The sequence below is a fragment of the Strix uralensis genome, chromosome Z (genome assembly GCF_047716275.1).
Source record: "Strix uralensis isolate ZFMK-TIS-50842 chromosome Z, bStrUra1, whole genome shotgun sequence".
NCBI lineage: Eukaryota > Metazoa > Chordata > Aves > Strigiformes > Strigidae > Strix > Strix uralensis.
Genome location: NC_134012.1, coordinates 82,504,858 through 82,521,236, shown reverse-complemented (window position 1 = coordinate 82,521,236; position 16,379 = coordinate 82,504,858). Strand labels below are relative to the sequence as shown.

At 42.8% G+C, this 16,379-nt stretch overlaps 1 protein-coding gene across 3 annotated transcripts in view; it reads right to left on the bottom strand.

Annotated features, from left to right (window-relative positions):
* The window catches only part of ARL15 (ARF like GTPase 15), a 228,009-nt gene extending 218,900 nt beyond the window's left edge, over positions 1-9,109 (bottom strand). For all 3 annotated transcript variants that reach the window (XM_074855616.1, XM_074855617.1, XM_074855620.1), the window contains exon 1: positions 8,793-9,109. Coding sequence is in view for 1 of the 3 variants with exons in the window: in XM_074855617.1 (XP_074711718.1) it covers positions 8,793-8,804 (12 nt within the window). In the remaining 2 variants the exon portion in view is untranslated. The remainder of the gene's footprint in view (positions 1-8,792) is intronic.
* Between the last annotated feature and the right edge of the window lie 7,270 nt (positions 9,110-16,379).

Genomic DNA, 16,379 nt, shown 5'->3' with positions numbered 1-16,379 from the left:
ACTCACTGTAGAGTGCATCATCACTCTGCACTCTACACAGGCTGTCAATTCAGTTTCAAGTTCACTCAGTGTTGTGGGCCTTACATATAAATCCATAAATAGGTTAGCATACAAATGTTGCAAAGCAAATAGCCTCTGCTCATATGTCAAGGCAGCACCACCAAGCAGAAGGAACGTTTCAGCTACATGTCCCTGAAGGAGATTTAAGTATCTTAATAAATCCCTCTGAATTAAAAAGTCTCTCACCTTCTGTGCAGTCAGTGCAATTCTGCTCACACTGGGGAGTGTTCCTGGACACCATCCAGAATATCTCCATTTTCTAACTGCAATTTCCTGTTCTGGAACTAGATCTAGACGTCCCCTCAATAAGGAGGGATGGAAGTCTTTAGCACACAGCCTAAGCACCACAACACACATGGAAGCAGATCTCATGGACACATCCTCAGGTTCCAGGAATCACAGCTGCAGGATCTCCACAAGCCTACCATCACATCTGAACATCATGTTCAATACCACCCCACGATGGACCTGTCTTCCAAGAAATTGTACAAATTCATTGTCTACTCATCTTGGTCTCCCTAACGTTACTGCACAAATCAGACACACAATTCAACTAAACTCACAGGAAAAAGCAGCTCCTGGATTATAACTGTCATTGAGTTCTTCTACTGGGAGAAATGGGTTATTGCCTATTTACTCTCTCTTTATGATTTCAAAGATGTCTATAACATTGCCTACCCACACCATTCACCTGTGTCTTCTTCAGACTGACAGCTATCACTATTTAATCCCTCCTTGTAAGGAAGTAATTGTTTTCTTTCAATTACTGTGTCATCCTTCTCTGTATTTTCTTTGGTTTTACAATGCTCCTTTTGAGATGATGCAACCAGAAATGTGGCATTTCAGACAACAGCAAACCTTACATGAGATTTTTTCTTCTTAATACTCTAAATTTGTTGACAGATGTCTAGGTTGAGATGACATTTTAAAGAAGGATCTTTTTTCCCTTTCCTGAGCACTGATGGTATTTTGGGGCCTATCCATGCACCTGTACTGCCATGTGACTTCTACCATAAATACATGCAACTTTGCATTTATCAATATTGAATTTCATCTTCCATTTTATTACCAATATCAAAAGAGGTACTATGATTTTTCTTCCCAGGTTCAATATGCACTCTTAGTATTTGTCTCTGCATTAGCCCATCTAAAGTGTATGCAGTTTATACAACTAAACTCAAACATGAAATTCCATTGTGGTCTCTGCATTCTCTTCTCTCTCTTATTCACTGCCAGAGCTGCACTATCAATGCTCATTTATGAAACTTACTATTGACAGTTTACAGAATGATTATTTTTAATTGCTTCAAAGTTTTTCATCTCTATTAGAGGTAAAATCATATAAAGGAAGACTAGGCAGTAATTGTTGTAAAAGCTAATAAAATGTAGAAGACAGATGCTTCTTCCATCCAAAAGCTCCAAGTCATAACAAGAATTAAAAAAAAAAAAAAAAAAAAAATCTGCATACTCACTTCCCCCATTCCTACCAGCTCTTGGATGCCAAAAGCTAAAGTAGTCCTGTGAACAAATTTTTCTTCTGCTGCTCCACCAAAACATATACCATAAAAGCAAAGCACTGTACAAAGACGCATGTTCTTCCTGCTGTTTGTCCTTATAAGCAACAAAGCTGTAGGGCTGGACTGCATCAAAACATAGGAGGACTTGCCAGCTAGACTTCCTGCTTTGTGTCTCTTCTTCAGATAGTAGGAAGCTACTTACATCCTCGTGTTAGCAATTAATATAGTCACCTTACCAGGCTGCCAGTGAGACAAAAGAAAAGTTCTGTACCCTGAAGAGCTCCAGCATGAGATGAGCCAATCTCTTATTCAATTGCAAATACCCTATTTATGTCCCCAAGGACTTTTATACAGTCAGACAGTTTGCACTTCGAAAGTTCTGCTGTACAGACAGTGAAAAAAGGCAAAACCAACATACTCCAGAGTATTATGAGCCAAAATCCAAACAATCACAATATTTTAAGTACCACATGTGTTTTTTTCCTTATGGCTTTACAGCTGTTTGGGCCCACATTTGTGCATTTAAGTTTGAAAATAAAAATGTTTCTTTTGTTAATGGAAAGCTGATATCCTCACATACTCACAAAAATTCAGAACTCAGTTTAAGAGAATAAACATCACAAGCTGGCAGTATTAAAAAACATGAGCTGATGATACTGACGACAAGCCAAAAATGGTAATCAGCATGAGGTATTGGGAAGAATATTCTGTCCTTACTAAATGCAGATTTTCTCACTTATTAAAAGCTTGCATTTCTAACCTTTTGTGAAATTCATTAGCATGTTGCCTCAAGCTTGGAGGTCTGACTGAAGAATTCTGCATATTGCATAGCAACATGGAGCCCAACACATATTGAACCTGGGACTAATTCACAAGGACACTATAGGGCTATTCATAACAAACACAGACTAGCACATTTGCAGAAACTGGGACACATTTTTTAATGTAATAACATCTACCATTCTAATGCATTCCTCATCACAAAAAAGGCAAAATGGTAATTTGATTTTAAACGTGCTAATTCACTTGTTTCTTCAGTGCATGTGTCTGAGGAGAATGCAATTTCTGGCACTGCAATGCTCGTATGACTTCACAGAATCTTGTGGTGGAAATTATAATCACATTAAGGCATTCTTTTGTGATCCCAAGGAAGCTGTATCAAGTTTCACTGCTTGTAACAGCCGTCTTTGAATCAAAAGTTTACCTGGGGAATTCAATAATGCTTCCTATTGCAGGATGAGCAAATGCTGCATTTGACTTTTATCTTCTGCAAAGGAATTCTACAATTCTGCTCACTGATCTGTGTTCAGCCAGGTAATTTCCAGTGAGTTAAATCACCAATATTTTTATTGCCCTTTCTATTTGGCTGATTACATCTTTCATTCAGCAAAACCTGTTTGCAATACTGGCTAGGTAGATTCTACCAAGGGGGAGGATTTGTTTTCTAGAGCACCTCTTTTCCAGGTCTTCAGCCAGATCAGGTTCTTGAACTCCCAAACTTACTTAAATCAGAGGCATATTCATTCAGGTGAGGTCATCTCCCAGAATTTATTCCATTTGCCATTCCCAGTCGATTTAGATTTGAATATTATGCTTCATAGACCTGAATTACCAACAGGAAACTAGCAACAACAACTTCTTTGGGTGATGGTTTCAAAAATTTATTTTGGGTTTCTTCCTACCTTGCTATGCTGATGCAGAAAGTAATCAGAAGCAGAAGCGGCATTCTCACTTCCAGATTAAGTGAACCTGGCTATGTTATACAATAGCAAGTAGCACAGCATAGCAAGAACTGACACGGAAGACCAAGTATTCATACTATGTACTTGAGACGTTTTACTTCAGACTACTTCAGATATGGTCCTGTGGACTGACAACCCATCAGTTGAGTGCACCTTCCAATCTGGTTTCATCTAAAAAATATCAAATTCATGTGATCTGTGATCACTCTGCAATGCAAACCTATGTACAGTAAGTAGAGGTGACTAAGATTCACTTCAAAAATTCACATCTGATCCAAACACTAATACAGTTGCCTGCACCCTGTACACTAGTTGACCTTACACCTGTTAGCTGTCTTCTTTCTTGCGTTCAGCTATATCTCTACTTTGAAACAACTGGCAGGCCCCTCATCCTTGTGCCTGATCAGTTTCCCAAACTGAAGGAGGGATAGTATCTTAAGACACAAGCCCCCATGCTCTACAGAAGGTGTAAAATATCAAGGATGTTACAGCTGATAGATGAGTCAACAGACAGCCCCAATAATGCTTATCATTACATGACTGAAGACAAAATTCATACAATGAGAGGGATGTTTAGCAAACAATAAAGAGAGCAAGGGTACGTAGACCTTTGTTGCTCATGTTGCAGGTGATATATCAAAAACTTGTATATATGCCTCAGAGGAAAAATCCAGGGTTTCTAGTACAGACCTTCCCCCACCTTTCCTTTGTAAATCCCACCGGTTTACAAAGTTTCACTGAAGTAAGACTCGAACCTTCAAACAGATGCCTCCATAATGTCATTTATAGGATAAGAATGTTTTTGATGCCCTGCAGATAGCAGACAAAAGAACAGGCAACAGCAATGGAAAGACAGGGTCTGCAGTAGATCAGAACCATTAAGTCATCATGATCTATCCAGTATTACCACTTTCTAAATCCAACCTGCCCAATTAAATTAAAGGGTCCAACTAAATAAAAGAGAAGGTCTTAAAGGTAAGCTGTCCAAGAAAGAGAAGCTGCTCAGAAACATTTTCTTTTTCTTTTAATATCACCGTTATCTTTTAACCACAGCTTGCTATGTGCAGCTTTCTCTAGTCAAGAAAGACTTTGCCTGAATGCTATCCAGAACTTGAGGTCAAGACCATTCAGAAACCAAGAAACTCTGACAACACTTCAAGGCCTATTCATCTAAAATTTGAAAATTTACTTCAATTTACTCAAAACCAACTTAAATTTCAGCTTCTGTATGCACACATACAGAAGTAAAATAGTTCATAACAGGTAACAAAAGTACAAAGAACCAAAAAAACCCAAATTTGTCAGAGTTTAAAAACAATTCCCTGCAAAGCAACAAGGATTCTACCACACTGAGAGTGTGCACTCTCTTGATTTTGCAATACTCATGTTCATGCTTAACTTTTAAGAAAACTTAAAAAAAAGGAAAAAAAAAAATCACTGAAGTTGATGTGGTTGTTCACGCAAGAAGTGTTATCTTCCATTTCAGGTTGGAATATACTCTTCATTACCTGCCCAAGAAACATTATGCAACTAAGACACTACAGAGTATAGGACACAATTTAAGGATAAGCTATCATTAAAAATACTAAATATAAAGAATTATACAGGTTATCAAATTTATCTTACAAACTCTCAGAGTACCTTCTTTTGTGAAGTCACACTGATTCAAACTTCTACATCACCCTCTGAAGTAGCTTTTATAAGCTCTATCCAGGTCACGCTGATACATGCAACCATTCCACGTAAGATCTGTATCTAGTATAGAGGATCCAACTGAAGAAATACATTGTGAAAATCTACTCAGCAGCTTAAAATTTGCACTACAAGTACCATGTATGAAAAATTGAAGCATTGCTATTGTTTCCCCACAAGTTCTCCAAGCAAAAATTGTAAGACTGGTCACATGCCACGCTTTTCAAAAGATGCACCATGCCATAATTTCTTAAATTAGGGATAGTCTACTGAACATAGACCAGCCAACACAAGTCTATGTATACACTATAATCCTTCCAGACACAATGCAGCAAGAATGAAGCAGAAGAAGTCTGCAGATACACCACAGGACTATGAAGCCATGAAAACCTACAAATCTACACTGGTGCAGCTGTGTTTGCATAGTATGTTGTAGAGGAGTTAACTTCAATACAAGGAGAATAAACTGTATGAGTTAAAGGTGCCTCTAAATGAGTGAAGATGGATTCTTTTCTATAGGTTGAACCGCGTTTAGTTATGTTGATATAAAAAAAAAACCCACACCACTCCTAACACTGTAATTATATTAATACAAAAATAAAACAGGCACCAGGCTCAAGAGTCTCTTCTAGATATTAAAGATACAGAGGCTAGTGCTACTCTTCTGTTACAATGCAAAACCAGACCAGGGCACCAGACAAGGGCACCACAGAAGATACTCTCCTAATACCAGTACTTTACCAAATGGCATTAGCCATAAATCAAGGATCACACTGTAAGTAGGAGAGGTCCCACATAGGTTTTGGGTATGTACCCATACAAGTCTCAGGGCCAGCAAAAAAAACGTGACTCCAACTGACTTGGCTCTGAGCAGGTTTTGGACATTTTCAATAACTTGCTGATATTAGCAGGTGCTGCAGATGTTCAGTATTTCTTGGGATCAGTTCCTCAAAGGAGAAGAAAGTCGCCATCAGCGTAGGCCCTATCCAGGAATAATCAGGAAAAGAACCTTCCTATGCAAGTCTGGGAAGAGCTAGCTGAGGGTACAATCATTCTCAAGAGAGAATGACTTCTGAGTCCGTGCTGCAGCAAACCAGACTTCAGTCACCCTAGCCTCCTTCCACTAAACTCCCTTATTCAGCCCCACTGCTAACCAAAATTTTGACTAATGTTCTGTCATGGGACTACTTGCCAGAAACAACTGCATCCTTTGCCCTGCTGTCTGCTTCACACCAAAGGCAGAGGAGAGAACCTCACTGCCTGCAGGCTGCAACACTGGTGCCCAACATGAGGAACCAGCAAAGGGACCTCCTGCTTAAGTTCTGAAGCCCACATAGGTGCAAGATCCCAACACAAATGCAAAAACCACAAAATTCCTTAACATGTACAGCTTTTTGTTACTGCTGTTATGAAAATAACGAGGTGGTTGTTGTACATCTATAGGTTAACATCCACACTATAACTGCAGGTCTTGCATGAATAAAGAGTAGGCCCATCCCCCACTAGGGAAGACTGTGGCAACAGCTTGGTCCTCCAGGCTGAAAGTAGGCTGTAGACAACTCGTTGCCTAACTCACCACCATCAATTCTTTTTGTCAGAGCAGGCTTTCTAACATGCTTGAACCTGCTGTTCATTACCAAGAAGATCCATTCCACTTTACCACCATTAACAGGAAAGGTGAAGGAGGACCAATCTCCTTCATTTGATGAAGATGAGGACTGGGAGGGAAAGTCCTCTGCACGAGAAATATTTTATGCTGACAAACAGAATCTCTTTTCTTTCCATGTTATACACAGATGCAAAAAAAATTAAAAGCTTCCCTATTTTTTTTCCTCCTTTTGTTTAAAAGAGTTTATGCCAGCTGCAACAAGTACTCCAAAGATCAAGGGACTCCTACTGTATAAGAAGTATTGAAACCCCAGCAACAAGTACTGGTCAGTGATAGATGAAGGCATTTTGGACTGTTCTGGAGCATCAATGGACCAGCATCCTGTTTAAACTATTATCCCCAGCCCCTCGCTTTTACCATCTATAAAAAATAATTTGGCTGATCTGTAACAACATCTACATTAAAAGAATCCTTTATGTTTGATATGGCACTATAACATGCATTGTGAGAGTGATGAGACCTTGAGAAAGTCTGTCTTCAGAGATACTCCCTGATACAACAGAAACTTTAAGCAAAAATCGCCTAAACACTCATCCTGAAGATTCACTTGTTTTAGAGAGGGCACGAAAGGCGGCCACACAACAGAAAAGAGGAGAAGGATCAACTGGAGAATAGGAGTAAGGAAAAAAACCAAAAAAGTAGAGCTATTTAATCCCCTCCCTCCTTTAGTTAATACAAAAACATGCTCTCTGTTTCCAAGGCTTATTAAATTTATTGTTCTCAGAGTGGTTGGCCTTCCACACGACAGCCTGTAGCAGTCACAAAGGTTAATGCAAGCATTTCAAAAAGTACAGGATGGCCAGTTTCATCTGGATATAAGTACATAAAATAGAAAATCTAAGAAACGGCTCCAGGCTCTCAAGGAGCAACAAGGCTGAGCTTGGTGCACAGCAAGTTTATTATTAGTACTTCATTAACTAGGTTCTTAAAGAGAAGTCAACCTACCATTTCTGCCACAGAAGACTCATTTTCTATTGTCTCTGTTACTCAAATTCAGGAAGGAAAGCCTAAAACATTTTGGGGGTATAAAGCTGAATAACCCAAAATAAACCTAAGCTACATGGACACAAGAATAATATTTAAGTAAATATTTAATAAATATTTCCGGTTTAGTTAATTCATCATCAGAAAAGGAAAAGTCAGCCACTGCTTGCAGGTCTCATCTCAATATGGCAAACTTTCAAATCAATTCACTAAAAAGAGCATCTCCAGAGATTTTGACTGGTTGATGAACCTCTCTTGAAAGCCTACATCCATGCGCATCTCAGGTGAAGATATCAGAAAGGCTGAGTCAAGTTTCTGACTCCAAATACCTCCTGACTGGTCATACCAGACACCAACAGCGAACAGGGAAGGCCAGCAGAGACCTACTCCTTATTGCCCTGACTCTTGGCAGCACTTCACAACGAAGGAGGGGGAACAGTTTATAGGCGAACACTCAAAGAAACAAAACTTGAGTGATGGGATGTGCCCATTACACTCTCCTGCTGTCATGCTGAAAAGACCTGGTAAGCAGTCACCCTACTAAAACAGAGTCACAGCTCGTGACCTAGCCGTGCCACAGGCTTTACGTGCCGAGCGTACGTCGGTGAGCCTGAACACCGACCACGACCCTGGCCTAAAGTGCGAGCCTGCGATACGATCTCTCACAGGCGAATAAAGCCAATACTCATTAAAGAGCAATAAACGTTACCCCTGAATACCAGCTGCCTGGGCGCAGCGCGGATCCCGCCCAGGGTGACAATTTAGTTCATTCAAGCGTACCCTAAGCTCATGCATTTAGGAAAAAAACAGCGACCCGGGTCACGGCTTTAGCAATCTAATAGCGGCCAAATGAGCGGGGCCGCCGCACGCTCCAGCGGAACCCTGCCGGTTTATCGCCCTTTAACAGCCCGGCGGGCCGGTGGACGGCAGCGCGGCCGGCCCCCGCCTGCCCACCGCCCCACCTGCTCCCTACACACACACACACAGACACACACACACACACACACACATACCGCCACACACACACCCCCGCCGGGGACGCCGCCTCCGCCGCGGCGCGCTCGGTAAGATGTCCGACGGCCCGACGGCGGGGAGGGGGGGTCGCCCCGCTCCCGCCGGGGGACCTACCAGGTAATCCATGTACCGGGTGGCGCCGAGCGCCGCGCTGCTGAGGAGGTCTCCGAGGCCGCGGGCGGGCAACCGCCCGGCTGACAGCGGCGCTGAGGCACCGGGAGCCCCGCCGTCAGGGGGAGCGGCGCGTCCTACCGCCGCCCCGCCGGCCTCGGCGGCGCGGGGGGGGGGGGGGGGGGCTCGGCCGCCGCCGCAAGGTGCAGGGCTGGGGGAGGCTCGGCCGCCGCCGCCCCGAGGGCCAGCGGAGGGTTCGGGGGCGCCGGCGCTGTCCCGGCGGCGCTGTCAGAACCGCCCGCCGCCGCTGCTGCCGCCTCCGCCCGCACCAAGCCGCGCCGCAGCGGCCCTGCGCGCGCGGAGCAGGGGGGGCGGGGGGGGAGGGGCAGGGGCGGCTGGGGGAGGGGCGGGCGGCGGCGGCGGGGCGCGCGGCGCGGGGGGGCGGCGGCGGCAGCGGCCCAGCCAACCCCGGCCCAGCCAGCCCCGGCCCAGCCAGCCCCGGCCCAGCCAACCCCGGCCCGCCGCCGGAGCGCCCGCCCGCAGCCAGAGCCCCCGCCCCGCGCGACGTCGCCGTCAGCTGACCGCACACGTGGGGCGCGAGGAGGACGCTGTTAAAGGCGTATGCGCAGACGGGTGTCCGCTGGCCGGTGCCGGTCGCCTTCTGCTTCCCGCCTTGCGAAGGCGACCGGGGCTCCGCCACCGAGTCAGTGGGGCTCTCCCGCGGCGGGGCGAGGTGAAGGCTGGAGCCGGCGCCGCTGCCGGAGGCGGCGCTCGGCGAACCCGCCGGTCAGGCGGGAGGTGCTGCTGCGCTCTGGGGCCGGGCCAGGTGGAGAGGGGGTGGCAGACCCCCGGACGGGCCTTGTTACGCGTGGCTTAGGGCTTAGACACTTGCGGCGTTGGCAGAACCGGGCCGTGCCGGTGTGGGTGCGGGGCGGCGGGCCCGCAGGCGCCGGCGGCCTGTGCTGTGGAGCAGCCGCGGCTTCGCTTGCTACGTGCGTCTGGCGCCGGGCGGTTGTCAGCCGGGTGCGGGCCCCTGGGGGGTGCGGATGGCAGGCAGAGGCCGCGCAGCCGCCCGGCGCTCCCTGGCTGACGGAGCGCCCTGGGAGCAGAGGGGATCCCCGCCCCGGGTAGAGAGCCACCCGGTTTGCGAGCACTTATTTCTGATGGGTCGGGACGGGAGTTTTGTAAGTAACCTCGGTAGAAACAAGGTCTTGTCGGGAGGGGCCGAAGCAGCTAAACCACGTTCAGCAGAATCTCTAAGTAAACTTATTTCTGAGAAATCTGATGTAGGCAAGTAAGAAGTTTATCCTATAGCATATTCCCCCAACCACTTGTGAAAGCAGTGTTTGTGTCTTGTACTACAACCCGATGTCTGACCTGTAGGCTTTTCCACAAATTTTCACTGTTAGCAGTAACACCTGTCTTGCTGGAGAAATAGAAGGAAACGTCTCAATATGACTGTGAGATAGGCGATCTAGAAAGGCAGTATTGAGTGAGGTAATTAAATAAAAAACCCACAGTATAATAAAAAGGATTGTAAAACCAGGTAAGGACCAAAGAGGAAAGAACGAGTAAATGAGGATCCAAGAGCAAATGGAAATGCATATTTGTAAGAGTATTAGCAAGCAGCTGGCCTAGATCTAGTAAAGTGGGATGGAGGAAGGGCACTTGCAATTGCTGCTCTGATTTTTGTAATGAATTAAGGCCTGTTGCAAACAGGCTCAGTTACAACATCCAGTCACTGCCTGAGTGTTGGTAAGGTGTACCCCCCATCTGCCCAAAAAGCAGGTAGTTCTTGTCAATGGATAATTCATTTTCCTCGTGTGTCTAGAAGAAATTTGCTTCCTTTGACCCTTCTTACTTTACTTTGGGAATCAATGTCAAATATAGCTGCATAGCAGATTAATTCAGATGAGTACAAATGAATTTGTTTACTTTGAATCATTAAAAAATTTGCTAATTTTAGTATTTCAATAGCTAAGGGCTGGAAGGAGGGTTAGAGGCTTGCCCCTTCCTGCTATTCAGTATTCTGTCTGTTTTCACAGCCATTGCTGGCAATTTTCTGCTGATCATGAGATGTCCTTTTAGCAATGGGAACTACAGAGTGAACAGAGGTGGCTAAAGTACACCTCTCAATAATGTAACAAAGGAGCTGCAAAGAACCTGGATTTCATCGTTCTTCTGTCATTGCATGTGATTTTTTAACATTTTGCAGTGCTTTCCCCTTAACCTTTACAACCCTTTATTTCTTTTTAGTAGCAGTAATACATCACTCTTAAGACTTGCTGCCTTTAGATGCTTCTGTAAACGAAGGGTGGCTGGAAGAGAATCTAAATGAGAGCATCAGGAACAAGCAGAGGTTTTAGAAGTGTTTCCTATGAGAGTAATGGGAAAGCACTGGGAGTTATTTCTTCTAGGGCTGATTGAGGGGAAAACAGAATCCATGTGTAGAGAGTTGCTGCAGAGAGGATGTTATGATGGGAAAAGAAGAGATTGGCTTGTATTGCAGCAAGGGAGGTTTAGGCCAGACACTGGAAAACACTTTAATGAGAAGGATAATCAAGCATGGACAGACATCGTGACCAAAAGTAGTAGAATTCCTGAGAGTGGTCATGAGTTACATAAACATTTCTCGGGTGTGGTTTAGTTAGCACTGATTTAGATCTGGAGAAAATTAACTACAAGATCTTTCTGTTTTATATGCATCTGATAGATCTGATTATGAAGATGCAATATGTTTATACATGCAAAGAAAAATGCTTATTCCCAAATGACTATTTTATACATGCAATTTTCTTTCTAGCTTATAAATAAGTCCTCATGAGCTGAACAGAACATCAGTTAACAAAATCAGAAAAATTCTCGTGTATGCACTGCAAATCCCACAGACTTGATTGAGAAAAAAAAACAAGCCTAAGCTTATATATTAGTCATTCTGTTCTCTATAACCACACAAGTCTTTTGGCCATAGTGTAGCCTTATGGCACATTCATTTTTGTGACATAACATTGAATGATAGCAGAATGTAAGCAGAATACCAAGTCCTACAACACATGCCTTCTAGCCTACATAGCAGTCATCATGTTGCTGAGATTTTTCTAGCAAGTCCTGTAGGATTTGTTTCATGTAAAGTTCAGTTTTATATTGGAACATATACCTAATGCAGTGTTAGCTACCTTCATGAAGAAGTTTGTCAGCAGGAACTAACATGTCAAGAGGGAAGGGAAAAGATCAAAGTATTTCTATGGGGCAAAACTTCATGTGGTGGCTGTTAGGTAATAACTCTGGTTCCAAAAAGTGAAGTGAGCTTCTTCACAGAAGCACAAGTCTATTTTCAGTTAAATCCTGTTGCAAAAATTATTTCTGTAAAACTTGTATGAAAACTAATCAGTCTTGAACTTAGGCTTTGCCCCTGAGAAGTGCTGAGCACAACTTTTAATCATCTATTGTTTATGTCAGTGTAATTTAGTGAGTTTGAACATTTTAACATATGATTGCCACCTGCCAAATTCAAGGTTTTATCGCGCTAGCAGTCAACAAACTCTGAAGGTAGATTTGACATGTAATTATAGTTGTTTGTTAGTAGGTATTAGTGAAATGGGAATTTAAAATGTAAATAGCAGTGAATATGCCTATTTCCAAACATATCTGAATGGAACTAGTAGGGGTTTTTTCAGAATTGTATAGTCAGCTGTATGGATACAAGTTGTCTGGTAAGCACGATCTTGGAAAACAACTTGAGGGACAGGTATACCTTTTAGTCATACTACTTTAATTTCTGGTCTCATTAGTTAAGTAGATTCTGGCAAAGATAATATATAGAAGTCCTGCAGAAAGCAGTGCTATTCATTCAGTAGCAGTACACATGAACAGTATGGCCAGTGCTTCCACATCATGGTTTGAATGACCTGAACACTGGATATTTTATAAAAAGTGCCCTAAAGCAAAGAGACCTAGCAGTATATCAGTGCCTGGGACAATCTAAACCACTTTGCCACATCAGAATCATTTCATTCATTCAGAGGACAAAGTTCACGGTGTGTTTCTTGTCCCCTTGCTCCCCCCATGCTGCCCAACTGCCATACTTTTTAATAACCTTAGGTGAAAGGCAACTGACTTCTGTTTATTAGCAAGAAGGTAGTTGTACTTATCTTCAGTTTTTACTGATATAAGGTGCCCAGATAGCTCTGGGCTAAGAAGCTTAATTACAGAAGGAAAAATATTGCCCTTCTAACTAAAGTTGAGAAACACAGATAAAGCATTCAATACTTCTGAAAGTACGAAAGAGACTACCCTACTCATACTGTGTTATGTTTCAACATCAGTTTTCCATGGTATAAGGTTGTTACAGAGGGCATATGCAAACTCTCATCTTAGCAAGTCATAGGATAGTTAGCAGCAGGAAAGCAAAACATTATAAGGTGTAGCTTCATGTTAATACCATATACTGGAATAATTAAATCTGTAGTGAAAAGCCTCACATAAAAATATGGCCCTCTTCAAGGTGTTGAGGATACTAATACAGTAATGTAAATGCTCCCAAATGCTACAAAATCCCTTTATTGGACGTGGCTAGAAATTTAGAATTGGATGCCTTAAAAGATACAAGTTGTGGTTAGTTCAGAAAGACAAATGATGTGATAAAACACTCTCTGACTTCACTGGCAGAACAGACAGGAAGCTGGAGATAAGAATAAGACTAGTTAGAGGAGTTCTGATGTTCAGCAGATGGAAAACTGATAGAAAAAAAATATTTGAATGCTCTAATAGTAATAGATGTCTAAGTATAACTTTTAACAATAAATGTGTGTGGCCACTTGTGACCAAAGTATTTCATAGAAAGATCCAGAAGGGCATAAAAATGGAAAAAGAACTGGACATCAAAGAACGGGTTTTTCATAAGGAGAATTTGAGTATTAAATAGAGGACAAGAGCAGTCAGCAGTTGTGTTTGCAGCTCTAATTTCAGTGACGGAGCCTGCTGTTAAACAGTCATGTAACTGTTTCTGGGGAAAGGGAGAAGCTGCTCTGAGTAAATAAAACTTGAAGCACTTTGCAACTCTATCTGATGTATGAACAAATGTCAACATGCAGAGATACTACAGGCAAAGTGCATGAACGCTATCGGAGAAGCAAGACCTCTCAGTCAAAAATCTCTTCCTCTTTCTCTGTGCTCTAAGGCTTTGCTACCTTCTGGCATTATGGTCATCATGTGTTTTATGGCTAGGTATTTTTCCTACAGAAGAATACATGGATATGAAGCAAGCAAGCAGATTTTGAAAGGATTTTTCACCTGTTCTCCTCCCTTTTCTTGTTTCCTGAAATATTTGGCTGTCCTTGAGGTAACCTTACTGGCAAAAGAACAAGTCAGTCTAAAAGCAAAGATTAATGGTAAAAAATCCTCAAAAGTAGAAACCAGTTTCTGACTGTAGTTACACTGATATAAATATAGTATAATTTTAATGAGTAATTAAACCTGTGGAATATGAATAAAGTAATTTTAATATTACAGTTAATTTTATATAGGTTATTTACTCTTCCCCGTGCACCAAAAAATGTTACTGTTGGTAAAGTAATGCAACAAGATTTGCATGAAGAAATTTGAATAGATTAGTCAACAGATTATATTGCTGAGCAGACTGGAAATTACATATGTTTTTTCATTTCTGTGTCACCCAGCCCAAGTTGGTAGTGCTATGGATTCATTTTTCATTTCATGACTCTGTAATGGAAGGACATGAAACAGTCCCACAGCAATAAAAATAATAGTTAAGAGTCCTAGTCCTAAACTGGCAACCTTGTTTGAATTATTGGTGGAATTTGAAGACTAAATGATCACAGATAGGAAATCTGCCTTGGTAGCAGGGGTTCAGGGTTTAAGAAACTATGGAATCTGGCAGCCCTAGATTTAGGGCTTTAGGGTTTCATCTCATACACACTTAACAAAACATTTGACTTTTCTTTGCTTGGTTTCTTTTTTGTGAAATGCAGAAAATAGTGTTTTCCTATGGCAAAGTGAAGATTTTTTTTTTAAAAATCACAGTTGCAGTCTGATTTAACCCTCTACTGCTTGGGGCGCTCTGGAAATACCTTCAAGAGATGGATTAGAAGTTGTATCTTCATGTCCCTGCTGAGAATCAGTGAGGAGGCAAACACTAAGACCTGTTCCACATAATGTCTACCTTTCTGGGATAAGCTGAACTTTTTGATTTTTGTGACTTCAGTGTGGTACATTTTATGATGATTACAGTTCCGATTAAAGTTTATAATACGTTTGTTTCTAGTTTGAATATTGTTTACAGAGTATTCAAATATTTATCTCTCATGTTCAGATGTGCCTTTTTAGTGAATAAATAAATAGAAGCAATACGGTTATACTATGGTCTTTAGTGTTAAGATTCAAATACATGTTTTCATCTGTAGCCTTTTCTTTTGTTTTTGACCATATGATGAGAACTCTGTTAGGCCAGAATTACACTTGTGTTCCAAATGTATCCCTAAAAACATTAGAGAGACAATACTCTGTTTCTCTCAAACTATAAAGTGGGCTGGTTTTGGATCCAGTTCTTAAAGCCTTCCACCTTCCCATTTGTCTTAGAAAATTCATCTTATTTTCAGAACTTCTCAAATCAAAACCTTGTGAAGGTGTGAAAAAAATGTCATTACATTAGTAAAAGACAATATATCTTATGACCTACATAATACCTCTGTTGTATTTGGTGATTAACAGTGCCTATCCCATAGGTCTGTCTGTCCAAAGGAGAGGAAGGTGGTGCCTCAAGTAAAGCTGTTCAGAGACCTGGAACACGGGTCTGACTATTGCTAGCATCAGTCCTTCACTCTAAAAGAACAGGATGCAATAATGGCGTGTTCAAATTGGTGAGAAGAAATATGAAGTCTCAAAGCAAATGAAAGAACAAATAACCTGCTTATTGGATGAGGGAAAGGCTGTGGATGTTGTCTACCTTGACTTCAGTAAGGCCTTTGACACCGTTTCCCACAGCATTCTCCTGGCGAAACTGGCTGCTCGTGGCTTGGATGGGCACACGCTTTGCTGGGTAAAAAACTGGCTGGATGGCTGGGCCCAAAGAGTTGTGGTGAACGGAGTTAAATCCAGTTGGTGGCCGGTCACGAGTGGTGTCCCCCAAGGCTCGGTTTTGGGGTCACTCCTGTTTAACATCTTTACTGATGATCTAGACGAGGGGATCGAGTGCACCCTCAGTAAGTTTGCAGATGACACCAAGTTGGGTGGGAGTGTTGATCTGCTCGAGGGTAGGGAGGCTCTGCAGAGAGACCTGGACAGGCTGGAGCGATGGGCTAAGGCCAACTGTAGGAGTTTCAATAAGGCCAAATGCCGGGTGCTGCACTTAGGCCACAACACCCCGAGCAGCGCTACAGGCTTGGAGAGGAGTGACTGGAGAGCTGCCAGTCAGAGAGGGACCTGGGGGTGTTGATTGACAGCCGGCTGAACATGAGCCAGCAGTGTGCCCAGGTGGCCAAGAACGCCAATGGCAACCTGGCTTGCAACAGAAATAGCGTGGCCAGCAGGGACAGGGAAGTGATCTTGCTCCTGTACTTGGCACTGGTGGGG